The sequence below is a fragment of the Panthera pardus genome, unplaced genomic scaffold (assembly GCF_024362965.1).
Source record: "Panthera pardus isolate Hobbes unplaced genomic scaffold, ASM2436296v1 HiC_scaffold_16, whole genome shotgun sequence".
NCBI lineage: Eukaryota > Metazoa > Chordata > Mammalia > Carnivora > Felidae > Panthera > Panthera pardus.
In genome coordinates, this window is record NW_026526721.1 from 72,631,487 (window position 1) to 72,657,487 (window position 26,001).

General features: G+C 37.4%; 1 protein-coding gene and 1 pseudogene across 1 annotated transcript; one reads left to right on the top strand and one right to left on the bottom strand.

Annotated features, from left to right (window-relative positions):
- Positions 1-283: 283 nt before the first annotated feature.
- Positions 284-25,132, top strand: PPP1R2 (protein phosphatase 1 regulatory inhibitor subunit 2). The gene is made up of 6 exons (XM_019448775.2): positions 284-721; positions 14,027-14,134; positions 16,540-16,617; positions 17,262-17,356; positions 22,153-22,320; positions 24,470-25,132. Exons 1-6 carry the CDS (start codon positions 600-602, stop codon positions 24,514-24,516), a joined length of 618 nt encoding a protein of 205 aa, XP_019304320.1. The 5' UTR covers positions 284-599; the 3' UTR covers positions 24,517-25,132.
- LOC109266570 (POU domain, class 5, transcription factor 1-like) lies at positions 12,428-13,691 on the bottom strand (annotated as a pseudogene).
- Positions 25,133-26,001: the final 869 nt, after the last annotated feature.

Below are 26,001 nucleotides of genomic sequence, written 5' to 3' on the forward strand. Positions count from 1 at the left end.
GAGCGTCAGTTTTCCTATCTATAAAACAGAAATAACAATATGGACCCTATAAAGCGGTGGGAGTGAGAGAGCTGTAACTCGCTCTCCCTCTCTCTCTTCCTCCCGAGAGGCAAACCAGAAACCTCTGAACCTTCTCCAAAACAGCTCCTGAGCTCTCTGCGACCGAGCCCGGGTAGGGTCGAGAGGACCAAAAGACCGGGAGGGGGCGGGGCGAGAACAAGAGGAGGTAGGCTTTGTTCTCGCCCCGCCCCCGCCCCTCCCTAGATATCGCGAGAGGGCGGGTCCGCTTGGCTTCGGCTTCGGCGTCGGCGTCGCTCCCGCGCTGGGGCAGTAGGCCGGCTTCTCTCCGCGGGCCGCGGTTAGGTGTCGGTGGCGAAGGGCGCGCGAAGGGCCGCCAGCCGCGCGGCGTCGGCCCTGGCGTCGGGGTCCTTGTGTCGTCACAACGACTCCGGTAGTCGTCTCCGCGACAGCAGGTGCGGCCGCTTTAGCCCCAGGCGGGCTCCGCGGCTGCCTGGCGAGTCTGTGCACGCGCCCAGCCCTTTCCTTCCTGGACCCGGCGCCAAGCAGCGACGCTGAGCCGACCGCCGGAGCGGCGGGCAATGGCGGCCTCGACGGCCTCGCATCGGCCCATCAAGGGGATCCTGAAGAACAAGAGTTCTACGACTTCCTCTGTGGTGGCCTCGGCCGAACAGCCCGGTCGGAGTGTCGACGAAGAGCTGAGGTGAGAGCCGGGAGCGACGGCCGCGGGTGGGCCTGGGAAGCTCCTCCCCGCTCGGGCGGCCTCGCCTTCCTCCCCGCCGCCGTTACCGGCCCCGACCCCGACCCTGAGCGCTGACCGGCGACCGGGGCAGTTCTGGGGATGCGGCCCCGGCACCGCTCGGGTCTCCGTCCTCCGGCCAGGGTGCCGGCTAGAGTGATTTAAAGAAGACAGGAGCTATGACGTTTATCATTTTTGTTTTTTTTCTTTTTTAAAAGTATATGCGCAGATGTAATATTTTGTAAAACAAACATCTGATCTTTGAACTTTGGGAAATTGGGAACATTAAAGAATCAAATAGAAGTTTCAGAGCTTCACCTGTTAAGCTTTTATAATTTCTTAACTTCGTATCTGAGGTATCTAAAATTTTTCAATGATAAAAGTCTTTTCTTCTTATGTGAACCCTTTAAAATCTGGTCTCAAGCCAATAGGAGACCTCTCCATAAAAGAGACCCTTTTCCCCATTTTTCTAATTGAGCTTCCACAGTCATTCCTTTTTAGGTGAAGATCATGCCTTACTCAGTCTGGTATGGTAGATCCTGGTTTGTCATTTTCTCTCCACTAAGGGGAACAAAAATTTTCCAAGTCTTTGGTCTATATTTAATGAAAATATACTTATTGCTAATTGTTTTTGTATCTGCAGCAAGAATTAGGAGTACTTTCTAGTCTTTGTTCCTCTTGGAAGGCATAACTAAACTCAGAACAGTTCAGAGAGTAGCCACTTAAAATGATCTAGTGATGTTTTAGTCTTTCATACTCACACATACACATGTAAAGAGATGTTGCCCAATAGCATTTTGTTATAGTAAATAATTGGAAACAACCCAAGGTCTGTTAATAAGGACTGGTGAAATATTAATTATGGTACATTTATATAATGAAACAATACACCAGCCTTTTTAAAAGAATGAGATAGATGTATTTGCACAGAGGAAGATATCCAAGGTGCCATGCTCAATGAAAACATAAGTAGTACAGTACAGTAGAGTGTAAAATATACCACTGGATTAGAAGTGCTAGGGGGCTTCGGTGTTATTAAGATAACTAAAAGTATAAAGACTCCTCATTCTGGAGAGAAGTTATTGAAATCTGTAAGGTCATAAAGGTAAAATGAGGATGTTTGTAAAAATTTAAAATATTGCAACTAGAGCAAACCTGTTCAAATATCAATTTAGGTCTGTAAAATGAACTACTGCTATCAAATTTCCCACCACATAGATTTATGGAAATTTGTGTTACCTTAAAGAAAACACTAAGTAGGATGACAGCATAGAATCATGGCCTTTGGATGCTTGACTTACATTCTCTAACAGGAAATTTTCAAACCTGTCTTTTGGGTAAGCTGCTTCAAGTGGGAATTGGTGGGGAATTGGTTGTAGGTTACTAAATTAAGAAAACAAATCTCATGGGCACATAGCTATAGCAGGAAGACCAAGATAGTTTACAAAACAAAACAAACTGCAGAAAGCTCTTATGCAGTTTCAGAGTATTCAACCACAAGAGTGTGGTTCTCACTGGCAAGCTTCATTTGAGTTTCTTTTTGTTTGGCTACCAAGTAACTTACTGTTTTTCTCTTTCTCTGTTTCCTTATCTTCTACTTATTCTCAACTTTGATCTGCCATAATTTCCTGTGGCCTTACTCAGTGGGTTAGCCTCTCTCTATTATTGGCTGGGGTTTACTTCCAGGTCTTCCTGCCTTGAAAACCACTATCCTAGACTGCTAGCAGGACAGATTCACTTAGAAGGGACCTTTTACAAGGTTCCAGGGTAGATGATTTTGACTGACTTGTCCAGTTGAGAGGGTTAGCACTGAAGTCTTCAAAGCTCTAATTCATTGAGGTTCATGTTTGGTTCCAAGTAGTAAAAGGGGATGGGCTTTTTCATGATCAGTGTTAATGATTACAGTCATGTAGCAAAGAAAATTCTATTGGTAATACACTCCACATTGTTTATGTCATAGCTTATGCAAACAGTATTATTATGAGAGCCTCTTTGAACAGAAATGATAAAAAACAAAAAACAGTTGAACACTCTTTGTAATGTTTTGATTTTAATTTAAATACAACCAGTATTCCCCCTTTCCTGTAAAGAGGACTGAAAAGAGATAGCTATCTTAGTTACAATACACTGAAAATTCAGAAACTAGTAAGTGTAGTGTAATAGTTTACCTTTAAATGTTGGACCAGAGTATAAGGCAAAAGAATCTCAGATTAATGTGAAAATGACCAGGGATCTAAGTCAATTCTTGTTATTCTTAGTAGTTCTGTTCTGTATAATAACCATAGACACTGAATTAGTGCGTACTGAACCATTGCTCCAAGGGGAAATACAGAGTTAGGTTCCTGCAAGGTTCCTTCTTGTGCCTAGAGCACCAGACAGCACTTTAGCACTACACTTGGGAGCCATTTAAAACAATACATTCAACAAAAAAGCAGAAAACGTGGTACTAAATGGACTGCAAAAGAGACACTTACTTACAACATGAGTGCTAAAGCAAAGAAGATAAAGTATCCCCTTGTTTAACAGCTGGGAAGATGTGTATGGAGCAACTCAAATTTTTCCCTGTTCTGTGCATGTCTGTGAGAGATGGAGAAAACGCCTCAGGTATTGATTTTGGAGTTACAAATTTTATCAAGTAGGCATATTTGCAAATTCAGAATCTGCAAGTAACCATACCTTTTATTGGTTTCTTTATCAAGTCGTAGTTTTCCTTTTTCTGCACATACCACTGCTTCACCCTGACTTCATTAGTTATGAGGATATTATTTAACATTTTATTTAACATAGAGACATGTTACCAAGGGATTTTTTTTTTCCTAAGGCCAGAAGTTGAGTTGTCTTATTCCAGTGGTCTCTAAACTTTTTGTTGTGTATCTTTTTAGTAGGAAAAAAATCAAATATGCTTCAAATATGTTTGTTTATAATTTATCTCATATATTACTATCATTGGATAATATTTCAAGGCTCATTATACACTTAAAGTGAGATTCATATAATGCCATATTTCATTTTTTTTTTTTTTTAATAATTTTTTTTTTCAACGTTTTTTTATTTATTTTTGGGACAGAGAGAGACATAGCATGAACGGGGGAGGGGCAGAGAGAGGGAGACACAGAATCGGAAACAGGCTCCAGGCTCCGAGCCGTCCATCAGCCCAGAGCCTGACGCGGGGCTCGAACTCATGGACCGCGAGATCGTGACCTGGCTGAAGTCGGACGCTTAACCGACTGCGCCACCCAGGCGCCCCTATAATGCCATATTTCAAATAGTCCTGGAATATTTTTTATACAGTTCTTGTCAAACTTTTTTTGATGTCTCAGTGCTATTATTTTCTTATTCTTGTTACGGTACTGTTATCATCAAGGAATGGTTTCTTCAGTTACCACTTGTCAGATACCATTTTTTGAGGGTTAGTTCAACTGGACAGAATCTGTAAATCCACATAACCAGTTATAGATAAACCTCAATTTTATCACATTGTTCAACTAATTAGAACACCACTGTCATCTCCTATGATTTTGGAATTCCCATTCTATCAGGATACCTTGAATATAGTGTACAACTTGTGAAGGTCTAACATAACAGATCTGGTGAGTAGCCATGTGCATTTCATCAAAAATAAGAAATCATGTATTCTAAGATGTACCATGATTTTATGTACCACCAAGAAAGAAAAAAATACTGTCAATTATAAGATGCCATCCATTTTAAGATGTTTTCAGAGAGGTTGAAATGAGAAACGTGTGCATTTTGAATTGGTGAAAATAATGAAGTTAAATGTTACTAAAGACAGGGCGCCTGGGTAGCTCAGTTGGTTAAGCATTGGACTTGAGCTCAGGTTATGATCTCATGGTCCATGAGTTCCAGCCCTGCATTAGGCTCTGTGCTGACAGCTCAGAGCCTGGAGCCTGCTTAAGATTGTGTCTTCCTTGCTCTCTGCCCCTCCGCCACTTTCACGCGTGCTCTCTTTCTCTCTCTCTCTCCCCCCCCCCCCCCAAAATAAGTAAACATTAAGAAAAAACTTAGAAATGTTACTAAAGCCTATTTTATGAGAGGTGTTATAGGTTAGTGATTAATCTGGGGCTAGATTGCCTGGGTTTGGATTCTACTAGTTACTAGCTCTGTGACTTCCAGTGAGTTATTCGTTATATCCATGCCTAGTTTAATTGTTAAATGAGTTAATAAATGTAAAGTTTTTAACTCAGTACCTCACCCTCAAATATTAGTCTTCAAGTAGAAATAAATATAGAAGTCTAATTTTTCCCACATCTCAGTAGGTTGTTTTACACAGTATGCTTTGAAGTCACTATGTTCCATTCAAATTCTATGGTACTCTCAGGTGATACAGGCAAATTCTGCTTCAAAACATTGTGCTTGAATTAATTGCCTTTAATATAATTTCATATAAGCATGCTTCAACTTCATCTTTTTCTGCCTGTAAAGGGATATGGACTATAGTCAAAGCCTCACTGAGCAGTTTTCCAAAAGTGACTTCTTGATTACTGATTGCTTTTATTGTTAACTCTTACTTTAATTGTTCAGTAATTGTGTCAAGCTTCAAAGTATTGTACTTTGTCAACTTATGTAAGTTGAATCTTTATTTGAAGAAAGAACCACTTCTTGAAATGTGCAATTAAGAAGTGTAACACCTTGAAGCAAAATCTTGCTTCCCACTCTAAGCGTGGCTAAAACTTATCAAATGAGCAAGTCACAAGCAACAAGAAGTACGAGTAGGTTTTGAGGTGGCATCATATGAGCTATCAAAGTGAAAGTGAGAAGGGGTGATTTTCTGGACGAGATTTAGGCTGCAGGAAAACCAATCTCCCAAGTGGGAGGAGGAAAATGAAACCAGCAGGTGCTTTCGTGCTCCTAGCAGATCTGCAGTGTAAGTGGTGGTGTCCCTCTTTTTTTCTAGGTAGAGAGAATGAACCGCAGGTCATACAAACAGTTTGGAATTAACCTCAAATCCTGCTTTTTGGATTTTGTTACTCCAAACTAATGTTAATTCTGCCAAAACTTTAGAGATGCTTATTTCCATATTTAGTGTCCTCTGCTGAGAGTTTCTTCTACTTCACTACCTTCTCCCTAAGAATTCCGGTGTGCTTTGAAGCCTGTTGTTTTATGCCCTTATTTAGATTGATGATTTTTCAAGATATTGTTATCTTCTTTGGAGCTGATTAATTCTAAGAATTTCTTTTGCTCTTAGTATTACGTTGAGGAAGTGGAGTAAAGCTTTGAATATATAAAACTTCAGTTCTATTTATAGTGGAGAGTAAATGGCAAACAAAAATTTTGGGCTATATATAATATAGTGATACGTAATGTGGTTTATTATCTTATATATATATTTCTTGGGTTTATATATACACAACATGGTTTAAATCTTTAAATTTGAGTGCTTTATATAATTCTTCATCATTGTAAATCTATATAGATGTGAAGAAGTTACTCGTATGTAAAGAACTTAGTCAAACTCAGAAGGTTTCCAGTAGAAAGGCAAAGTATATAAACATAATTCATAAAAGGAAAGTAAGGGGTGCCTGCGTGACTCAGTCGGTTAAATGTCCAACTCTTGATTTCCATTCAGGTCGTGATCTCACGATTTGTGAGGTTGAGCCCAGTATCACGCTCTGTGTTGTGCTGACAGCACAGATCCTGCTTGGGATTCTCTCCCTCTCTCCCTCTCCCTCTCTCCCTCTCTCCCTCTCCCTCTCTCCCTCTCCCTCTCCCTCTCTCCCTCTCCCTCTCCCTCTCTCCCTCTCCCTCTCTCCCTCTCCCTCTCTCCCTCTCCCTCTCTCCCTCTCCCTCTCTCCCTCTCCCTCTCTCCCTCTCCCTCTCTCCCTCTCCCTCTCTCCCTCTCTCCCTCTCCCTCTCTCCCTCTCCCTCTCTCCCTCTCCCTCTCTCCCTCTCCCTCTCTCCCTCTCTCTCTCTCCCTCTCTCTCTCTCCCTCTCTCTCTTTCCCTCTCTCTCTTTCCCTCTCTCTGTCTCTTCCCCTTCCCACTTGCACTTGCACACTCTCAAATAAACTTTTAAAAATAAAAGGAAAGTAAAATAACAAGCATTTTCCCATATTTATAAGGTAATGAACAAAGAAACCAGCTTTTTTTAATTATTTTTTTAATTTTTAGAGAGAGTGCACATGTGTGAGGGAGAGGGACAGAGAGAGAAAATCTTAAGCAGGCTCCACTGAGCATGGAGCCTGATGAGGGGGCTCAATCCCACCACCCTGGGATCATGACCTGAGTCAAAATCAAGAGTTGGGCACTCAACTGACTGAGCCACCCTTTTAAATACTGATTTATACCTGCTCAGGTGGAGAAAACACATGCACAAATATCCAATCTTGGCAAAGTTTGGTGATGATTGGGGACATTACATATTGTTCTCTCTATTAAAACTTTATGATGGGTACGCCTGGGTGGCTCAGTCGGTTAAGCGTCTGACTTTGGCTCAGGGCATGATCTTGCACTTCGTGGGTTCAGGCCCTGCATGGGACCCCTGTGCTGACAGCTCAGAGCCTGGAGCCTGCTTCAGATTCTGTCTCCGTCTCTCTCTGCTGCTCTTCCACTCGTGCTCTCTCTCTCTCAAAAATGAATAAACATTTAAAAAATAAATAAAAGGTAAAACTTTTACAACATGACACTCCATGTTGTCAATATCAAGAACTATAAAGCCCTTAATAAATTTTTTTTTTTTTTTAATTTTTTTTTTCAACGTTTTTTATTTATTTTTGGGACAGAGAGAGACAGAGCATGAACGGGGGAGGGGCAGAGAGAGAGGGAGACACAGAATCGGAAACAGGCTCCAGGCTCCGAGCCATCAGCCCAGAGCCCGACGCGGGGCTCGAACTCACGGACCGCGAGATCGTGACCCGGCCGAAGTCGGACGCTTAACCGACTGCGCCACCCAGGCGCCCCAAGCCCTTAATAAATTTTAACTTAGATATACCTATCCTAGCAAATTATCCTAAAAATATCATTGAATAGATTGTGCCCAAATATGGTAATTTCTCCTTTATTCTAAATAGGAAAATCTTGGATTTAATATAAATATCTAACATTAGGTGGACAGTTTATTATTGAGTCTTGTGCATTTGTTAAAAAAGACTAGGGGCGCCTGGGTGGCTCAGTTGGTTAAGCGTCTGACTTCGGCTCAGGTCATGATCTCACGCTCCATGAGTTCGAGCCCCACGTTGGGCTCTGTGCTGACAGCTCAGAGCCTGGGGCCTGCTTCGGATTCTGTGTCTCCCTCTCTCTCTGACCCTCCCTCGTTCATGCTCTGTCTCTCTCTCTCTCAAAAATAAATAAACATTAAAAAAAACTTTAAAAAAAAAAAAAAAGACTAGAGGGAAGCCTGGCTGAGTCGGGACTCTTGATCTCTGGTTGTAAGGTTCAAGCCCCAAGTTGGGTGTAGAGATTACTTAAAAAATAAAACCTTAAAAAAAAAAAAGAAAATTAAAGACTAGAAAATGCAATTTTTCAATTTGCTATTTTCAACTTGGCTTATTATGCTAAAATATATATAGTAACAGCTTCCATATCAGTATATTTATTTTATATATTGTATTTATTGTTTTGTATGTGTATGTAGGCTGTGTATGTGTTTTTATATATATACTGATAGCTTATATATTTTTATATAATATATATTATTTCCTATAGTGAAAGAATATGCAGAAATCAAAATTGTTAATGGGTTCAGGTGCTGGTATTGTGATTATTAAATATTATCCTTAATTTTAAGGAAACATTTCTTTAAAAAAAATTTCTTTTTAATGTTTATTTTTGACAGAGAGAGCATGAGCGGGGGAGGGGCAGAGAGAGAGGGAGACACAGAATCTGAAGCAGGATCCAGGCTCTGAGCTGTCAGCACAGAGCCCAATGCCAGGCTGGAACTCACAGACCATGAGATCCTGACCTTAGCCAAAGTCAGGCACTTAACTGACTGAGCCACCCAGGTGCTCCAAGGAAACATTATTTCTGCTTGTATCCTACAGTTCTTTTTCTCATATTATCTCACAAAATAGATGTATAGGGTGTTTGGTTTCCCACCCATTAGAAGAACCTCTTAAACTCCAAAGGTCTGTCATTCCCCTGTCCTAAGAAGTAATGATGATAAATTGTCATTTTTAATTCAATATTGTTAACATTGTTTAGGAAATAACTTGTTTTCTTTGAAGTTAGGAAGTACCTAACAAGGTCATTAATATGTATTTATATTTAAGTATTTTGTTGTAACATAATACATATACGGAAAGATGTGTTAAATGTAATTTTAAAGTTTAAGAAATTATAAAATTATAAATTATTTATGTCATAAAATTATTATATATTATAAAAACCCCTGTAACCACCATCCTGTTTAAGAAAAAAAAAATGTTTCTATTACTTCAGAAATGTCCCCTGCCCTTTCCGGTCACACTCTTTCCTCCCCCCACCCCCAACATAATCAATCACTCTCCTGACTTTTGTGGTAATCATATAAGCATACATCCTTACACACTTTAGTTTTGCCAGCTTTCAAACTTTATAAATGGATGTGTTAGTTTTCTTTCACAGTATCTTTAATAGGAAGTCTTAATAGAATAGGACTGTCTATTAATACAGGTTTTATGAAACTTTTACCTGTGCTTTTGTTTCTGACTCACGCTTAACTCCAGGTGTCATTTCAGAGACATTTGTTTCTCAGGAGGGAACATTAGCTACGGTATCATAAGTCTCACTTTGTTTATTAATTAGAATTGCTTTCTTCACAGACTTTAATTCTCTTAAAGCTTGTGTATGTTTGTTTCTTTTGTGACTCTTCTAATCAGAGCTCCTTTATCATGTCTGTTACCTAAATCTTTAGAAATGTATCTCTTCACTGGGAGTTTCCTTATATAGACTATGACCATGAGCGGACCTAGTCATTAGCTTTCTAAATTCACAGAAACGTATAGATAAGAAATGTTTAGCAAAATGTCTGAAACAGTAGACTTAGTCAAATACAGAACAGGTTGTTTTTTTAGAAAAATTCATTCTGTGGCAGATCTTAAATATTTCAAAATCATTTAAATGTTGAGTCTTACAGGGCAAGATGGACGGTATCCGGTTCAAAAGCAACTTTAAACATCTTTTCAGAATGCCCTTTTCAGCCCATTCTCTATAGTGCAAAGTGAGATATGATTTCAGGATTTTTAACCCAAAGCTTTAGATTTTAAAATCATAAGGGGCACCTGAGTGGCTCGGTTGGTTGAGCGACTGACTTTGGCTCACGTCATGATTTCACGGTTTGTGAGTTCGAGCCCTGCGCCGGGCTCTGTGCTGACAGCTCAGAGCCTGGAGCCTGCTTCGGATTCTGTCTCCCTCTCTCTCTGCCCCTCCCCCACTCATGCTCTGTCTCTCTGTCTCAGAAATAAACATTAAAAATTTTTTTTTTAAAAATCATAAAAACTCCTTATGTTTTCATGGTACTTATATAATTTTGTTTTCACAGACAGTATTTCAGTTGATTATCTCAACAACCCTGTATTGTAAGGAAGACTTACTAAAACTCCATTTTATTATAATTTCCATGTAGAATAAATATAGCCCAAAGCAGGGTGTTTGTTGGACTTGCCTGTAGTCCTAGAACTAGTGAAGAGTAACTGAGACCTGAACCTTAAATATCTTTCTCCCAGTTAAACTGTGTTTTGTTTTGTTTTTCTGCCCTAAGACCAGTTCTGTATTACTCGATAGATAGCAACTAGACCTCTAAAGAAATCAATATTATAAAGCAGGGTCTATTTTTCCAGTTTAGTTCAATCAAGTTTTGTTGTTGTTGTTGTTGTTGTTGTTGTTGTTGTTGTTGTTTTAATACTAGTGAGATTTAAATTTGATTAGTTGAAAGTTCAGGTGCATTCCATCCTGAATTTTAAAGAGAAAAACAACTCTTCAAAGAAGAAATCTTGTTTCTGTGCTTCCAGTGATGGACCCATATGTCTTAATTTTTAACTTTGTAACAGGCTTTTAAGATTTTACCTGTTTCATGGCGAAGAGACATTAGGTAATTTCTGACTGCTTTTGGGGGGAAAGTGAGAATTGTAGTCTTAGTCACTTGTGGAGTATGTCTGGGCCACCTTTGCCTCTTGGTAAAACAAAGGGTAAGGAACTTGTAGTCAAAAGTACTTAGTCTGTCGTGGAATATTCAGCCTTAAAAAGGAAGGAAATTTTGATACATGCCACAACATAGATAAACCTTGAAGACATTAAGTGAAATAAGCCAGTCACAAAAGAACAAATACTTTATGAGTCTACTTACATGAGGTACCTAGAGTAGTTAAATTCATAGAGACAGAAAATGGAATTGTGGGTGCCTGGGGCTGGGAGAGGGGAGAATGGGGAGTTAGTGTTCAATGGGTAGAGTTTCAGTTTGGGAAGATGAAAAAGTTCTGGAGATTGGGTGGTGGTGGTGGTTTCACAGCAGTGTGAATGTACTTAATGCCACAGAACGACTGTATATTTAAAAATGGTTTAAAATGGTGAATTTTATGTTACGCATATTTTACCATAATAGGAAGAAGAAAAAAGTGTTTAGTCTGAGATAGGGATGCAGGGGTGCTTTGGAGGAGAAAGCAAGAGAACATAAAAGGCTCACCTGCCATGAGTAGGCACATAAAATTTTGAGGTAACTCAAGGCATGAAGGAAATACGGTGTTAAAGTTTAAATAATGTAATTTTTCAAGAGCATTTCAATCTGGATGTTGGTGGATTTAGGAAAATTAAAAATACCTCACCAATATCTCACTACAAAAACCTCACCAGTGTGGACAAATGCAGAAAAGATTTGAATCTGTGTAAAATCTAATTGATTTTTTACAGTAGTTTTATTTTCAAGTATATAACCAAGGCACAAACTGTGTATGAAAAAAAATATTTTTGGGGTGCCTGGGTGGCTCAGTCGGTTAAGCGGCCGACTTCGGCTCAGGTCATGATCTCACAGTCCGTGAGTTCAAGCCCCACATCGGGCTCTGTGCTGACAGCTCAGAGACTGGAGCCTGCTTCGGATTCTGTGTCTCCCTCTCTCTCTGACCCTCCCTCGTTCATGCTCTGTCTCTCTCTGTCTCAAAAATAAATAAACATTAAAAAAAATTTTTTTTTTAAAAAGAAAAAAATATTTTTGGGTGGCAGAGAGGTCTTTGACGTCTCTTTTAATGAGTAGATCAGAAGAATTTATAATTAAGTCATCTAATTATTTAACACGTTAAAAGATGTGTAAATATTTTGTTGAATGGATGTTAACTAATGTTTATAAAACACTTGTTTGTATTTCTCTTAAGTAAATTTATCTCAGGTGCTCTGAATATACCATTTCTTAGCAAACTCTTATTTTTCTAGATTAAAGAAAAACTGAACTGTAATTTTATTTGCAACCTAAATCTTTATTAATGGTATTTAAATTTAGTGAGGTATTCTCTGCAGTTTTATGTTCTAATTCTTTTTATTGTTTTGAAAATCTTTGAAAAAATTAGGCCAAGGAAAGTTTTGGTGTTTTTTATTTTTATTTATTTTATTTGTGTGTGTCCAGGCTTCTTTATTTAAGAAAGTTATGAGTGATGTGGGGATTAAAAACAAGAGCATCCTTGTACTTTACCTTCCCTCCAACCAGTTTCCCCCAAACTCCCTGCCCCCACACCCTTTGTGTTCCCAAATCCTTTCTTAGTGGATGAAGAACTTAATCCTAAAGTCCTGGTTTGAACAAACCCCAGGTTTTGTTTCTCTAGCTCTCCCCCTTCCTCTGGCCCCCATTCCTGGGAAGGGCTGGCACCTCACTTTGCATGGGAGAGACCTGAGTGGTGACAGATGGAAGGAAAGGCTTCACTCTTAAGGAGAGGGACTGAAGAGTACAGTGTAGTGAAGTGAGGGCCCCCATTGCCTGGGGTACCAAAATGGAGCCCTGGTGCCAGAGGAAAGGATACTGGTGCCCTTGAGAAAGGGGATGCAGAGCCTCAGAATCCTCTTGTTGCGAACAGTCACTGCTTGTTTGCCCTTCTGCCAATGATTGCAGAACCACACTCATACTACATCCTTCTCAAGCCTGAGCTGCTGGGCAGTGTGGCTGATCTGTTGCAGGGTAGGTTTTGGAGCATGTCCTCCAGGTTGCTTCTCATTCAGTTCTTGACACTTGTTTGCTTTCTCTTTTGGGCTTGCCCAAGGGTCTCTGCTTTGCATAGCTCCTGTGGATTTTTATTGTTGTCAGCTTTCTCCACCCACTTCTGCAGGGGCCACAGCTTACACATGTTCTTGAAACTGAGCTTCAGAGCCTCAAAACAGCAGATGGTCATTTGGCTGAGCACCTTCCCAAAGAGAACCTCCAGGGTGAGCCCCACATTGCCCCGAGCATATCCCAGGGTGATCCGCTTCTGCTTCAGGAGCTTGGCAAATTGTTCCAGGTCTGCAGAGCTTTGATGTCCTGGGACTCCTTAGGGTTTTGCTCAAGCTTCACAGCCCCAGGTGGGGCACCGCAGGGATTGGGGAAGGCCCTCTCAGAGTTGCTCTCCACCCTGGCTCCCCACTCACCCTCCAGCTGAGAGGTCTCCAGGCTGCCAGGACCTCCAACCTGAGGTCCACAGTATGCCGTCTTCCCTCATAATTCGTACAGCATGGGGGCGTGGGGGAATCCCCCACATCTCAGGGCCTGGCCCAAAACCCCCTGTCCCATTCCTGACCCACTGGAAGGGCCTTGGAAGCTCAGCCAGGTCTGAGGGTCAACCCAGCTGGGCTCTGGCCTTCCCTGCCCATCATCTCCATTGCCTATCGCCTCCACTGCCTGGAGGGACAAGAAGGCCAAATCAGAAACCAGGTGTCCCACCATGAGGAACAGAGGCACCCCAAGCTCAGGGCCTGGAAACATCTTGTTGTTTTTTATTGAACGGTTACTAGTAGATGAAAAATCCTCAACTAATATCATGCAGTGTGTAAATTTCAGGTTTTTTGCTGTTGTTAATTCCATAGGTCAGATAAGACTAAGCATGTCATAATGTAATAGTGTCTTGAATGCCTGGTGAAGATTCTAAATAGTGTTTTTAATATGTGGGCACTAAGTATTCTATAAAATATTTACTGACATTTATTGTAATTACTTAGGCTTTTACCCTAAGTCACTTTCTATTCCAAGAAAGTATTTGTAAAAATAGAAGCTAGCAGTCAAATAGAAGTTGAAATGTGGGATTTGGATGTTTGTGAACTTTAGATGTGCACATTTTTTATCTTTTACTTCACTGAGGGAATTTGTTTTTCTTTTTAATTTTAGTAAAAAATCCCAGAAGTGGGATGAAATGAACATCCTGGCGACATACCATCCAGCAGACAAAGACTATGGTTTAATGAAAATAGATGAACCTAGCACTCCTTACCATAGGTAATGTTTCCCAGACATTCCTTTTTTACTTCCATTTTGCATTCGATTTGAGCTTCTGGATAACAGCTGATTTAAGTTTCTGTATGATTTTATACTTGCTACTGGAGCACTAATCAGTAACTTAACTGAATATTTTTATATAATAGTATAAGTAATATGTAACTTTAAAATTTGGGGGATCTGTTTGTACATCATAATTGTAGTAGTAAATGTTTGTTGTAACTCAGCGGTCCCTAGTAAAAACACTAAAAACAAGAATAAACATGAAGATTGTGACAAAGGTAGAAAGAGATAATGAAATAGGTACAGGTACTGAAACTCAATACTAATAAAGCTTGAGGGAAGAAATAGACATATTATTTATGAAAAGTTAATGCCCTTGTTTTTCTGATTACAAGTATATAATATAAAACATGTCTTAAAGCTTTTATTGTACCAGAAGCAAAAATCAGGGCTTTCTTCCTTTTCAATAATTGTAATAGATATCCTTTATTATCTGTGTTGGTTAGAAATAACTATCCGAAAAGAATTAAAATTGTATGTGACTCAAAAAAAACAGTCATAGGCATTATTTTTAGACTGTTTATATTTAAAATAAAATAAATCTGAATGGTATTTTATTAGGTACTGCTCCCTCCCCCCCCCTTTACCTTACCTATATCCTTCCTCTGGGAGTTGTCAAAGTTATTTGGTCCTTAAGTAATTGAGGCTACACACACACACACACACACACACACACGTGTGCTTTGCTTTTATCGACTTAGTGCTCTTTTTAAAAAAAAATTTTTTTTTAATGTTTATTATTTTTGAGAGACAGAGACAGAGTGCAAGCAGGGGAGGGGCAGAGACAGAGGGAGACAAAGAATCCCAAGCAGGCTCCCATGCTCTGTGCTGTCAGCCCAGAGCCCAACATGGGGCTTGAACTCACACTGCGAGATCATGACCTGAGCTGAAGTTGGCTGCTTAACCAGCTGAGCCACCAGGCACCCTGACTTAGTGCTCAGTTTTACCAATTTCTTTAATGGCCCTTTTTAAAAAGAGTTTTATTTAATAGAAGAAGATGCTTTTAATAGATCTAATCATGTTATACTAAAGAATTTCACACTGTTGGAGTGCCTGGGTGGCTCAGTTGGTTAAGTGTCCAACTCTTGATTTCAGGTCATGATCTCACGGCTCATGAATTCGAGCCCCGTGTTGGACTCGGTGCTGCTGGTGTGTAGCCTGTTTGGGATTCTCTCTCTCTACCCCTCCCCTGTTCTCTCTCTCTCTCTCTCTCTCTCTCTCTCTCAAATAACTAAACTTAAAAAAAATTTTTCACAGGGTACAAAAGTTATGCTTCTCTATACATGTACGTATGTGTATATATACACACACAAACACACGATTCGTCTGTAAATTTTATAGCATAACCTAGAGTTGTCTGTAGAAATTTTGCAAGTTGATAGATTATTTTATCCTCCTCTGTTTAATTATATCCAATAATGTAAATGAGTTTATTTCAACTTCCCATGGAAAAAAGAGCATTATCTAAACTATAGCACTTATTTAACTTGTCTCCTCAACCAGGAAAGGTATAAATCAGCATTTTTTAAAAATATAGGTGGCTTCTGGGGCACCTGGGTGGCTCAGTCGGTTAAGCGGCCGACTTCGGCTCAGGTCGTGATCTCGCGGTCTGTGAGTTCGAGCCCCGCATCGGGCTCTGTGCTGACAGCTCAGCTCAGAGCCTGGAGCCTGTTTCAGAATCTGTGTCTCCCTCTCTCTGACCCTCCCCCATTCATGCTCTGTCTCTCTCTGTCTCAAAAATAAATAAACGTTAAAAAAATTTAAAAAAAAAAATATATAGGTGACTTCTGCTTTTATACACCTTTCAGCGACTTGAGAATTAAAGATGCCCATGTTTGTAATGAAGTGGGGAGAAAATGTTTTATTAGAGTTAGATTGGGAAAGCTAAATATAAATAGCTTTTTAACTTTCTGAATTGGGTCTTTTAGGATCTAATTACGGTATTTTACCTAACCTTATGTCTATATAGATCATTTGTTTCTATCTTCAGGTTGATGTACAAATACATATTCTGAAACCAGACAGTGGTTTTGTTATTGTTTTCCTACATATTTGTTTCCTCCCGCTGGATGGAATAATTGGAGTATTTTTATTTTTTACAAATGATTCGAGTTGTTAATATTTATTTTCATGGCTACAGTAGATCATTTGGAGGATTTTCTTGATTAGTGCTGAATTTTTAAATGTCTGCATGAAATAGAAACAAAATTAAGGCTTAAAGATGACAACAGAGCTATAAATATGTCGATACAAGTAAATCAATAGAATTACAGTTCTCTACCTTGCTTTTCTGCTTGAAAAATTATAGTTCAGGTATTAATTATAATGTGCTGTCATTCTAGTATGGTAGGTGATGATGAAGATGCTTTGAGTGATTCAGAAACCACTGAAGCCTTGACCCCAGATATCTTAGCAAAGAAGTAAGTACTGAAGACTACTATGAAGTATTTTTACTCGTGCTTAATTGTGCAGAGTTAAATGCATTCCACTTGTACAAGTGTGAAAAAGCATGTGCTAAGTTTATCTGGATTTTTCATAGCAACTTGTTTCGAGATTAAAATCAAAGTATGCAGGTAGCAGAAAGATTAGAGTACTAGAGGCTGGTACACAGGTTCCTTTTGTCAATACCCTATGCTTTTTTTTTTTTTTTTTTAAATATACTGTGTTTTAAAGATCTAAGTAAGATGGAGTATCTGGTTGGCTCAGTCAAAAGCATGGGACTCGATCTTGGGGTCATGAGTTCGAGCCCCATATTGGGTCTGCATCTAGAGATTTCTTAAAAATAAATAAACTTTAAAAAAGATTGAAGTAAGAAAGGCAAAAATAAGTGGGTTCATAAACAAAAAGCTCTATTCCTTTGCTGTTCATTGATTTCTGTCACCCTCCACTGTTCTTGTTGCTTACTGGTTTCTATACTCATTCCCACTTTATTTTATTTTCCTCATCAGGTTATAGTTAGCATATTAATGATCTTTAAATGTTTTTATGAGACTGAGAAGTTGAATGAGACACTCAATAAAAGAATATCACAGTGTTGATGTCTTTGTAAATGATTGTTGTGTAGATTAGCTGCTGCTGAAGGCTCAGAGCCAAAGTATCGGGTTCATGAACAAGAAAGCAGTGAAGATGAGGATAGTGACCTCTCACCTGAAGAACAAGGTAGTTCATTTCCTTTACTGCTTTTAGCAGTGTGCTAATAATTTTTGCTAAAATGAATTCATTATTTAATAATTTATTTAATAATCCATTATTTGAAGGTTGTCAAGTGGTTTTCCTTTTGAGGAAGTGGATGGTGGGGGGATTAGGGAGCAACATTTTTATAATTCAGATTCTGCTTGTGTGGGTTTATTGGATAACAACTCTCCCCCCCCCCCCCCCACCACCGCCAATTGCAAGAATTTGGGAAAATATTACCATCTTTTTGTAAGTGTTATTTTCTTTGTACTTTTTTTTACTATTTGGTATAGAGTAGATGCTCAGTAAGTATTTAGTAAATTAGTGCTTTAGAGTCTTTGAATATTTGGGTGATCTTAAAATGTATACCAGTGAGAGCTAATTTCCCAATTGCTTGTGCTTTTTCTTTTTTAAAACAGCAGTGAAACTTGCCAAATGAACCAAGATGGTTAGATGTAGAGTGAAGATCTTTATTAGGTCCCATTGAACATTGAACGAAAAGAACAGTAATGTCATAGACAAGGAGATAAAGAGCTCTCTCAACAGGGTTGGAAGAGGCTCTTGTAGCCCACACAGTAGATAGTTAAGGCATTGCTACCTACTCACGGTTTCTGTTTTTACAAATAACACTGGTTATCTGTGGAGGTAAGAAGACAAGATATTTCACTTTGTTACTTTTTAAACTTTTTGACCATGTCAATGTATAGTTTTTTCAAGAATTAAAATTGTTTATATAGTTTAACTATTTTTAAAAGGAAAAGCCAAGCCTATATAGGGAAAACGATGCAAGTAAAACACACGTACCCTCACAAAAAGAAAGAGTAGTAGTGTACTTGAAGCCATAGGTGTTACCTGTACTGTAAAAGAGTTCTGAAACTGTACGGCTAAAATTTTGAATATTATGCTACTTAATCCTCAGGATCTTTGTCATGTGTAGCTCCTAAGATATAATTTGTTATTCCTGTCTGTCATCTTCAGAATATAGCATATTCAACAAACTATGATGGTCTGAGCCTAATTGTTATACAAAGGAGCCATATACAGATAGCCCAATCTCAAGTTGTATTATAGGTCTTGTACCCTCAGTGACTTCCTAATTACTTTTCAAAAATATACTCCAAAAGACCCTTGAAAACAGTTTCAAATAGAAGTTGTTTCTAGACCTGGTTTCCTCATTATTCTCTTGAAAACATGATCTGTTGAGAAAAGGAATTTATTATTAATCTATACTGTCAGTTTTCATTAAGGGATTTTTCCTCAAATTGTAGTTACATGGATTAGCCAGCAGGGGGAGCAATTTGATTACAATTTCAAAAGTTCAGTTCCTGCTGGTAGAGTTACTGACTCATGTAGGTGTTTATTGCCTTTAAACAAATTACATATTTGAAAGTCTTTGTTTATTGGTAGAAATCCTTAGAAAAAATTATCTTGTAACGGATAGTATAACAATTAAGATACAGGCTATGGAGTCAAACAAATCTAAATTTGTACTCCAGGTATCTCTTGTCTAATTTGTAATTTCTCTGAACTTCAGTTTCTTCATTTCAAATTGGGATCTATAAAAATATTTAGAGGTAATGTGAGCATTAAATAAGATAAAGGAGGGGCGCCTGGGTGGCGCAGTCGGTTAAGCATCCGACTTCAGCCAGGTCACAATCTCGCGGTTCGTGAGTTCGAGCCCCGCGTCAGGCTCTGGGCTGATGGCTCGGAGCCTGGAGCCTGTTTCCGATTCTGTGTCTCCCTCTCTCTCTGCCCCTCCCCCGTTCATGCTCTGTCTCTCTCTGTCCCAAAAATAAATTAAAAACGTTGAAAAAAAATTTAAAAAATAAATAAGATAAAGGATTTAAAGCTGATTCATATTGTAAGTGTTCAGTGAATAATAACTTTTAATAATTTAAATAATTGGTATGTTCTGCATTATATTATTTTATAGAATAGTTAAAAAAAAGTATACAAAAGAGACTCACTTGTGAAGTTCACATAGAGAGTTGATTATTGTTAGAGCCAGGGTTGAAATCTTAATGTCCTTGTACTCTTTGCAATGTGTTTCTCTACCATACAAGGATTGTAGATAAAATGGGCATAAATATTCAAAGAAGGTTGAGACCAGTAGTATTAGCATCTTTCTATGAAATGAATAGATTGCATATTTTAAATTTATGCCATACATTTTAAATATTGTAAAATTAGGATATATTGTAACAAGCAAAACCAAATTCAACATCTCTTAGAATTTAAAATAAATAATTTTCTTAGACTATCAGTAGTGTTCACAAACACGTTAACATCAACTCCTTGGAATAAGAAACTACAAATTAAAACAGCATCTTAGTACCTTTCTTTCCTTTCAGATCAACGAAGATTAGAATGAATGACAATTTTTCTTTGGCTGTGAATGTGTAGAAATAAGTTACTGATACACTGTTGGTGGGCATGAAAAATGGTTTGGCTTTTCTGGAGGGCAGTATAGCAATATATGAGCCCCAAGCTTTAAAAGAAAATGACACCCTTTGATCTAGCAATTCAGTTTTCCAGAGTCTGTTCCAATGTTTTGTAAACATTTTTTACAAAGTCATACTCAGTATACATGTATGCATAAATTACAAAAAGAAACAGTACTCACCTTTAGTATATGTAGTGCAATCCAGTTTATTCTGTTTTCATTTTCTAAAAAATGCTGGTTGTGACTCACTAAAGAGTCCTGATGCATGATTTGCAAAAAACACTAGTTCATATTGAGAAAATCATAGAACCAAAACACAAAAATGTATGTGTATTACACTATAAAAACACTGAAAATACAAAGGAGGGGAATCAGAAGTCTTTCACCCAAGAATAGAAGATGAAATGGTAACTCAGTACTTTACAACCATTTAAAACTTATATAAATCTGCTACGTATGTGGCAGAATTTTACTATATCTTCATATACCTTATTGTCTAAACTCGGGATCATTTTAGAATGAAAGAAAGGGTCATACTATATTTCATCAGATGGTGCACATAAACTAAACTTGCCTGGGCAAACAGGGACATATGGTAATCCTAACTATAGAGTAAGTGAAAAAACAGCATATATAAAAATATATGAGTTATTTTTAGAAAAAACATATTTTTAGAAAATGCTCTAAAGTTAATGGTAATTTGAGTGAGGAAATTGTTTTTTTTTTTTTTAAGTTTCTGCCATAAACGTATGTTGCTTTGTAATGATAAATATTACCTTTTTAGTAAATATATCTGGTATTGGAGGCAGTCAGAACCATTTTTAAGAATTTGTTATTGAGGTATAATTGATGTTAAATTAGCTTCAGACACACAGCATACTGATTCAACAACTCTATACACTACTCAGTGCTCATCATGATAAATATAGTCACAATCTGTCACTGTATACAATGTTATTATGGTATTACTGACTGTATTCCTTATGCTGTATTTTACATCTCCATGACTTACTTTGTCACTGTAAGTTTGTAAAACCATTTTTGTGTGTGCTTTTTTATCATTGGTTTTTACATCATCTGAATACTTGAAAGGCGTCACTAAAAATTTAGTCATGAGGATTTGGTCTTTTTATTGGCCTCTTTTTTAAATTTTACTTCCTTCTACCATATCATATTCTCAAACAATAAATCAAATCACAAAAGTAATTTTTAAATAGAGAAGAAGAAAGATGCCTGGCAAGATCTTGGTAGTTTGAAACAAATGTTTATGGAATACTGAGATGGCTGTTAGTCTCAGAACTTACCTTCTTCCAACCCAAATAGAGGCTGAAAAGTGATTGATCAATACTAACAAGAACATCTGTAAGTGCAGATGATGGTGAAAACTTAGAGGGAATTAGAGGAGATTGAGAAAGTACTTTGAGTAGTCTTATTCTGAGCTTTCTCTACGCTTTTTTGGCATTGAAATGGTTTAATGAATACTGTAATAAAACTATTGCAAATGAATTTTAATGCTCTTGTTTGACAGAATAAACAGTTGGCAATTTTATGTCACCCCCCCCCCCTTGTTTATTCACTGGTCTAAGAAGTTTTAAAATCTCAGAACTATTTCTTCGTAAACAGTTAATGTTTAAATGCTATTTACAAAATATCAGTTATATTTATTTGCCACTAACTTTGTATATCTATGCTGAAGACCATAAATGAAAGAATAGTCTAGGGTCACTTCACTGTGCCTTATAATAGCCTTTTCTTAAAATTACTCTGGGAATGAGGTTATGTGTTTAGCTAGCAGTGTTTTAAGTCACGGCAATTTCTTAGTGGATAAAAGGAATTTGTAATTATAAAAATGGAAGACTAAAATTACCCCATAGTTCTTTGACCCAGAATTGTAACCACTGTTACTTGTTGAGTTGTATTTTCTGTGCGTATGCATACACATGCGTGCAGGCTTTGTACCTGACATATGTATGGTATTATATACCTTGCTCTTTTTCTCATTCTACTCTTGAGATTTTTCTTGCATCTTTAAGTTTTCTTCACAAATGTAGCTATTAAGGGCTTTTATTCCTATTCTACCTTTAAGATATACTTGAACCATCTAAAAGAGATAGGGCCAGGTAGTAAATAGTTTAATAGTTTTGTGGGCTATATAGTTGCTATTGTACCTACTCAACCCTGCCATTCTGCCATTGAGTTCAAAAGCAGTCTTAAGCATTACAAAGACAAATTAGCATGATTGTGTTCCAATAATAGTTTATTGACCAGACAGATGCAGGCTGTAGTTTCCCAGTCCTTGAGCTAAAGACTTTCTAAGCCTACTTTTTGTATCTTGTAGAAAAAAAGCGACAATTTGAAATGAAAAGAAAGCTTCACTACAATGAAGGACTGAATATTAAATTAGCTAGACAATTAATTTCAAAAGACCTGCATGATGATGAGGAAGATGAAGAAATGTCAGAGACAGCAGCTGAAGAATGCATGAACGTGGAACAATCAAATCAAGGTTAGATGTTTCTGAAATCATCACTGATACTCTCATGATTCTTTGTGCCTAAATAATATACTTTGTTTTGCTTTACACATAAGTTTGAAGAGCCTCGGAAAAATTTTTTGAAATTCACTTATGCCAAACTTCCTAAAATTTCAAGCCCTATGGCTAATTTCAAAATAAAGTTTTTGTGCCCAGAGTTGATTTAAGACCACGCATTAAGTATATGGCTGGGGTTTTTTGTTTGTTTACTTGGTTTAAGCAGTGATGTTTATCTTTACATTAAGCTGTGTTTTCTTTTTGATGTTTCAGATTGTATTTTATCTGCCATACCAATCTAAGGTTTAAACTTTTTAAAAGAAACCTGTTTTTAATATGGAAGACTTATTTAACATCCTTTCAAGTACAAAGTATGTCAGATCTTTCCAGTGTTGATTCTTTTGACTGTTGGATTGATAAAATATCTGGCTGATTTTTCTATTTGTTTTTAAGTCTCAGACAGTTAGCCCTTGCAACCTACCAGCTCTTGATCCATCATAGTGAATAGATTTTATTTATTTTTAATAAACTGTTATTCTGGTATTTAATGTAGGTGAATCTTCTATACCACTAATACAGATTTTGTGCCCATTTACCTTCTCTTTGTACTTGAAAACAGGAGATTTACTTTATTTGTTGTGCCTCATAGTTAAATCTCTGGAAAGTAAATAATTATTAGTGTTTTGGTGAGCATATATGAAATATGAATCTGTGGTGTAGGACCTGATGATTGTGTCTCATTTCATGTCCTAATTGTAATATTTTTGTTTATTCTATATTATGCTTTAGCCTTTCATTTTGTTTCATATAGCATTTCATTTCCATTTTATTCACCATATTTTTTTTTTTTTAGTTTATATGTAACCGAACAAACTACATTTTAAGTAATTACTGTTACATGTCTCTCTCTTCCTCTTAAAATTTATTGTCCATTTTTTTTTTAATTTTTTTTTTTTTAACGTTTATTTATTTTTGAGACAGAGAGAGACAGCATGAACGGGGGAGGGGCAGAGAGAGAGGGAGGACACAGAATCGGAAGCAGGCTCCAGGCTCTGAGCCGTCAGCCCAGAGCCTGATGCAGGGCTCAAACTCACGGACCGTGAGATCGTGACCTGAGCTGAAGTCGGATGCTTAACCGACTGAGCCACCCAGGCACCCCTATTATCCATTTTTAGTAGGGACATACCCTAATCAGTCTTTCCCACTTACCTATATATCTCAGTGATGTATTTTTATGTATTCAAAGTGAACATTTTTTTGGTTATAACTTTTCATCAATTTCTGCTCAGACTTTCAATATCAATTCTTAGTGACAATGGCAGAGCACTAGGAATACCCCTCATTTGCTGGAAATTTGCACCAGTACCACTGTGCAAATATTAACAGGATTTTTTTTTTAAGTCATGGCTTTTGACAAATAACTCTGGCCTTTTGTCTGTCATTGCTTTTAAGACTTAGATTTCACACCTTTAGTAATGTAAACACATTTTTTTCATTTAAATACAATAGATGATTAAAATTTGTGTTAGCTCAGTGCCTGATTTTTCTTCAGTAGGGATGAAGTACTCCTTACACAGGAATTTATCTTACTTAGCATTATAAAGTCCACAAGGATAGAAAAGACTGTAATAAGGCATAGGGAAGTAAATTCCTTATTTGTCCTCTACTCTTTTTGAGACTTTAAAAAAAAAAATCTTAATTGGCTTTTAAAATCTCCAGGTCCTGGGGAGCCTGGGTGGTTCAGTCGGTTGAGCGTCTGACTTCGGCTTAGGTCGTGATCTCTTAGTCTGTGAGTTTGAGCCCTGCATCGGGCTCTGTGCTGACAGCTCAGAGCTTGGAGCCTGCTTCAGATTCTGTGTCTCCCTTTCTCTCTGCCCCTCCCCCACTCATGCTCTGTCTCTTTCTCTGTCAAAAATAAATGAACATTAAAAATTTTTTTTAGAATATTTAGGAAATACACACATGATTTTATGTCAGACTGATTAGGCTACATCAAATATAACTTGTTTTTTAGGTTTTTATATTTGTTTATCATCCATGACAGTGGAAGGGAACTTTAGCTCAGGTAGTTAAGGTTGGCAGTACACAACAAATTATATTGACTTTTTTTCTTTTTTCTTTGCAGGATCTACTGCAAGTGACCAACTGCAAAACAAATCACAGAGTTCATAGAAAAGACTTGTTCAACACTGTAATTGTCAGATATAAACCTTGTTACTATAATACACTGCTTCTTGTTCTCAACAATTCATGACTTAAGTACCAAAATGCATACCAATTATTATATATTGCCAAGAATTAAATAGAGACTAATTAGAATGAAATGCCTACTTGATACATATATTCTTGTGCCTAGTACTTCACCACAAATACAGCATAATGTCATCAGTCCAAAACTGAGGTTTTATAAGAACACTGGTTAATTTGTATAAGATATTATATAGCTTTTTATGCTTTAGAGGTTAAATAATATCTCTTGGGGGGGTTCTAATTTATTCACTTCTAGATGTGATAGCTCTTATAAAAAGTTTTTTTTTTAACTCAAATCCAGTTGGAGCAACCAATTATATAGGCTGGTAAAATGCTGAGTCTAAGAAGTATTTTAACATGTGTCTTCAACTTGATTTGTCTGTTTAATTGAAAAGGATTATAAGAGTAATTGTTGCATTTTCTGGCCTACTATCTTTAAAATTACCCTTGAGTTTCTTTATGTTTACAAGGACAGGATTGAATTTTTTCTCATCAAAACTAGCTTTTTTCACAAATAAATTATCAGGTTAAACTTGCACTAACATCTGCTCTGTTTTTTGTACACTTGATGGGCAGACTTTCAGATCAGTTTTTTAAATAAATGGAATTCTAATATGGTCTCAACATTCCCTTTATATGCCTATTTTGACCTCCTGCTTTTGTTTCTTACTCCTTTCCACATATACATACACAGTCCTTTACCTTAATAAAAGGTCATAAAGACTGGCATGAAATTAGGAACTCCTTCTCTCACATATTCTATCATTTGCTGCTACAATGAAATTTTTATTTTGAGTATCAATGCCTATTAGCTCTAATACATGGAGAAAATTGAATAGCACTGTACTATAGACAGGAAATACAGTTGAACTGCGGAATTTCTACACCTCTATGATTTACAGCTTGCTAATTAAATTGCTGTAATTAGTTTATTGTTTGACTTGATTAGACCTTAGAAAACGACTAACAGGTTTTTTGCATGATGAGAGAATTGTGTGTAACCAGTGATATGATGATAATTGCTGAATGTACAGACAGAAGTAATCCTGAACAGTTTTTAATTTAAAATTTTTAAATAGTCTCTGCTTTAAAGGGAGTATGATAATGTATACTATGACAAATGTACTTTATTCTTCTAACACAGTAAGATCTGGATTTTTTTCCTGAGCTGAAGTGCAGTTCCTGTGTATCTTAGTTTAGTGGTAGTTTCATTTCTAGTCAATTATTTGTATCTTAATTTTTTGTCAGTACCAAAAGAATTCATTATATGAACAGACTTTTAAAATAGTTTCTGTATATTGTATATATGAAATGGCTTTTATTGAACAGCTTATCTTCCACTTGCAAGTTTATGGAAATACCAATATGCCAGAATAAATAAAAGTGGGAGAATTCTTTGCTGTTAGA

Excerpts from the sequence above, each read along its gene's own strand:
- PPP1R2 (XM_019448775.2), top strand. The coding sequence starts at position 600 with ATGGCGGCCTCGACGGCCTCGCATCGGCCCATCAAGGGGATCCTGAAG. Across the intron at positions 722-14,026 it reads AGTGTCGACGAAGAGCTGAG|TAAAAAATCCCAGAAGTGGG; the intron begins GTGAGAGCCGGG and ends TTTTAATTTTAG. Across the intron at positions 22,321-24,469 it reads CGTGGAACAATCAAATCAAG|GATCTACTGCAAGTGACCAA; the intron begins GTTAGATGTTTC and ends TTTTCTTTGCAG.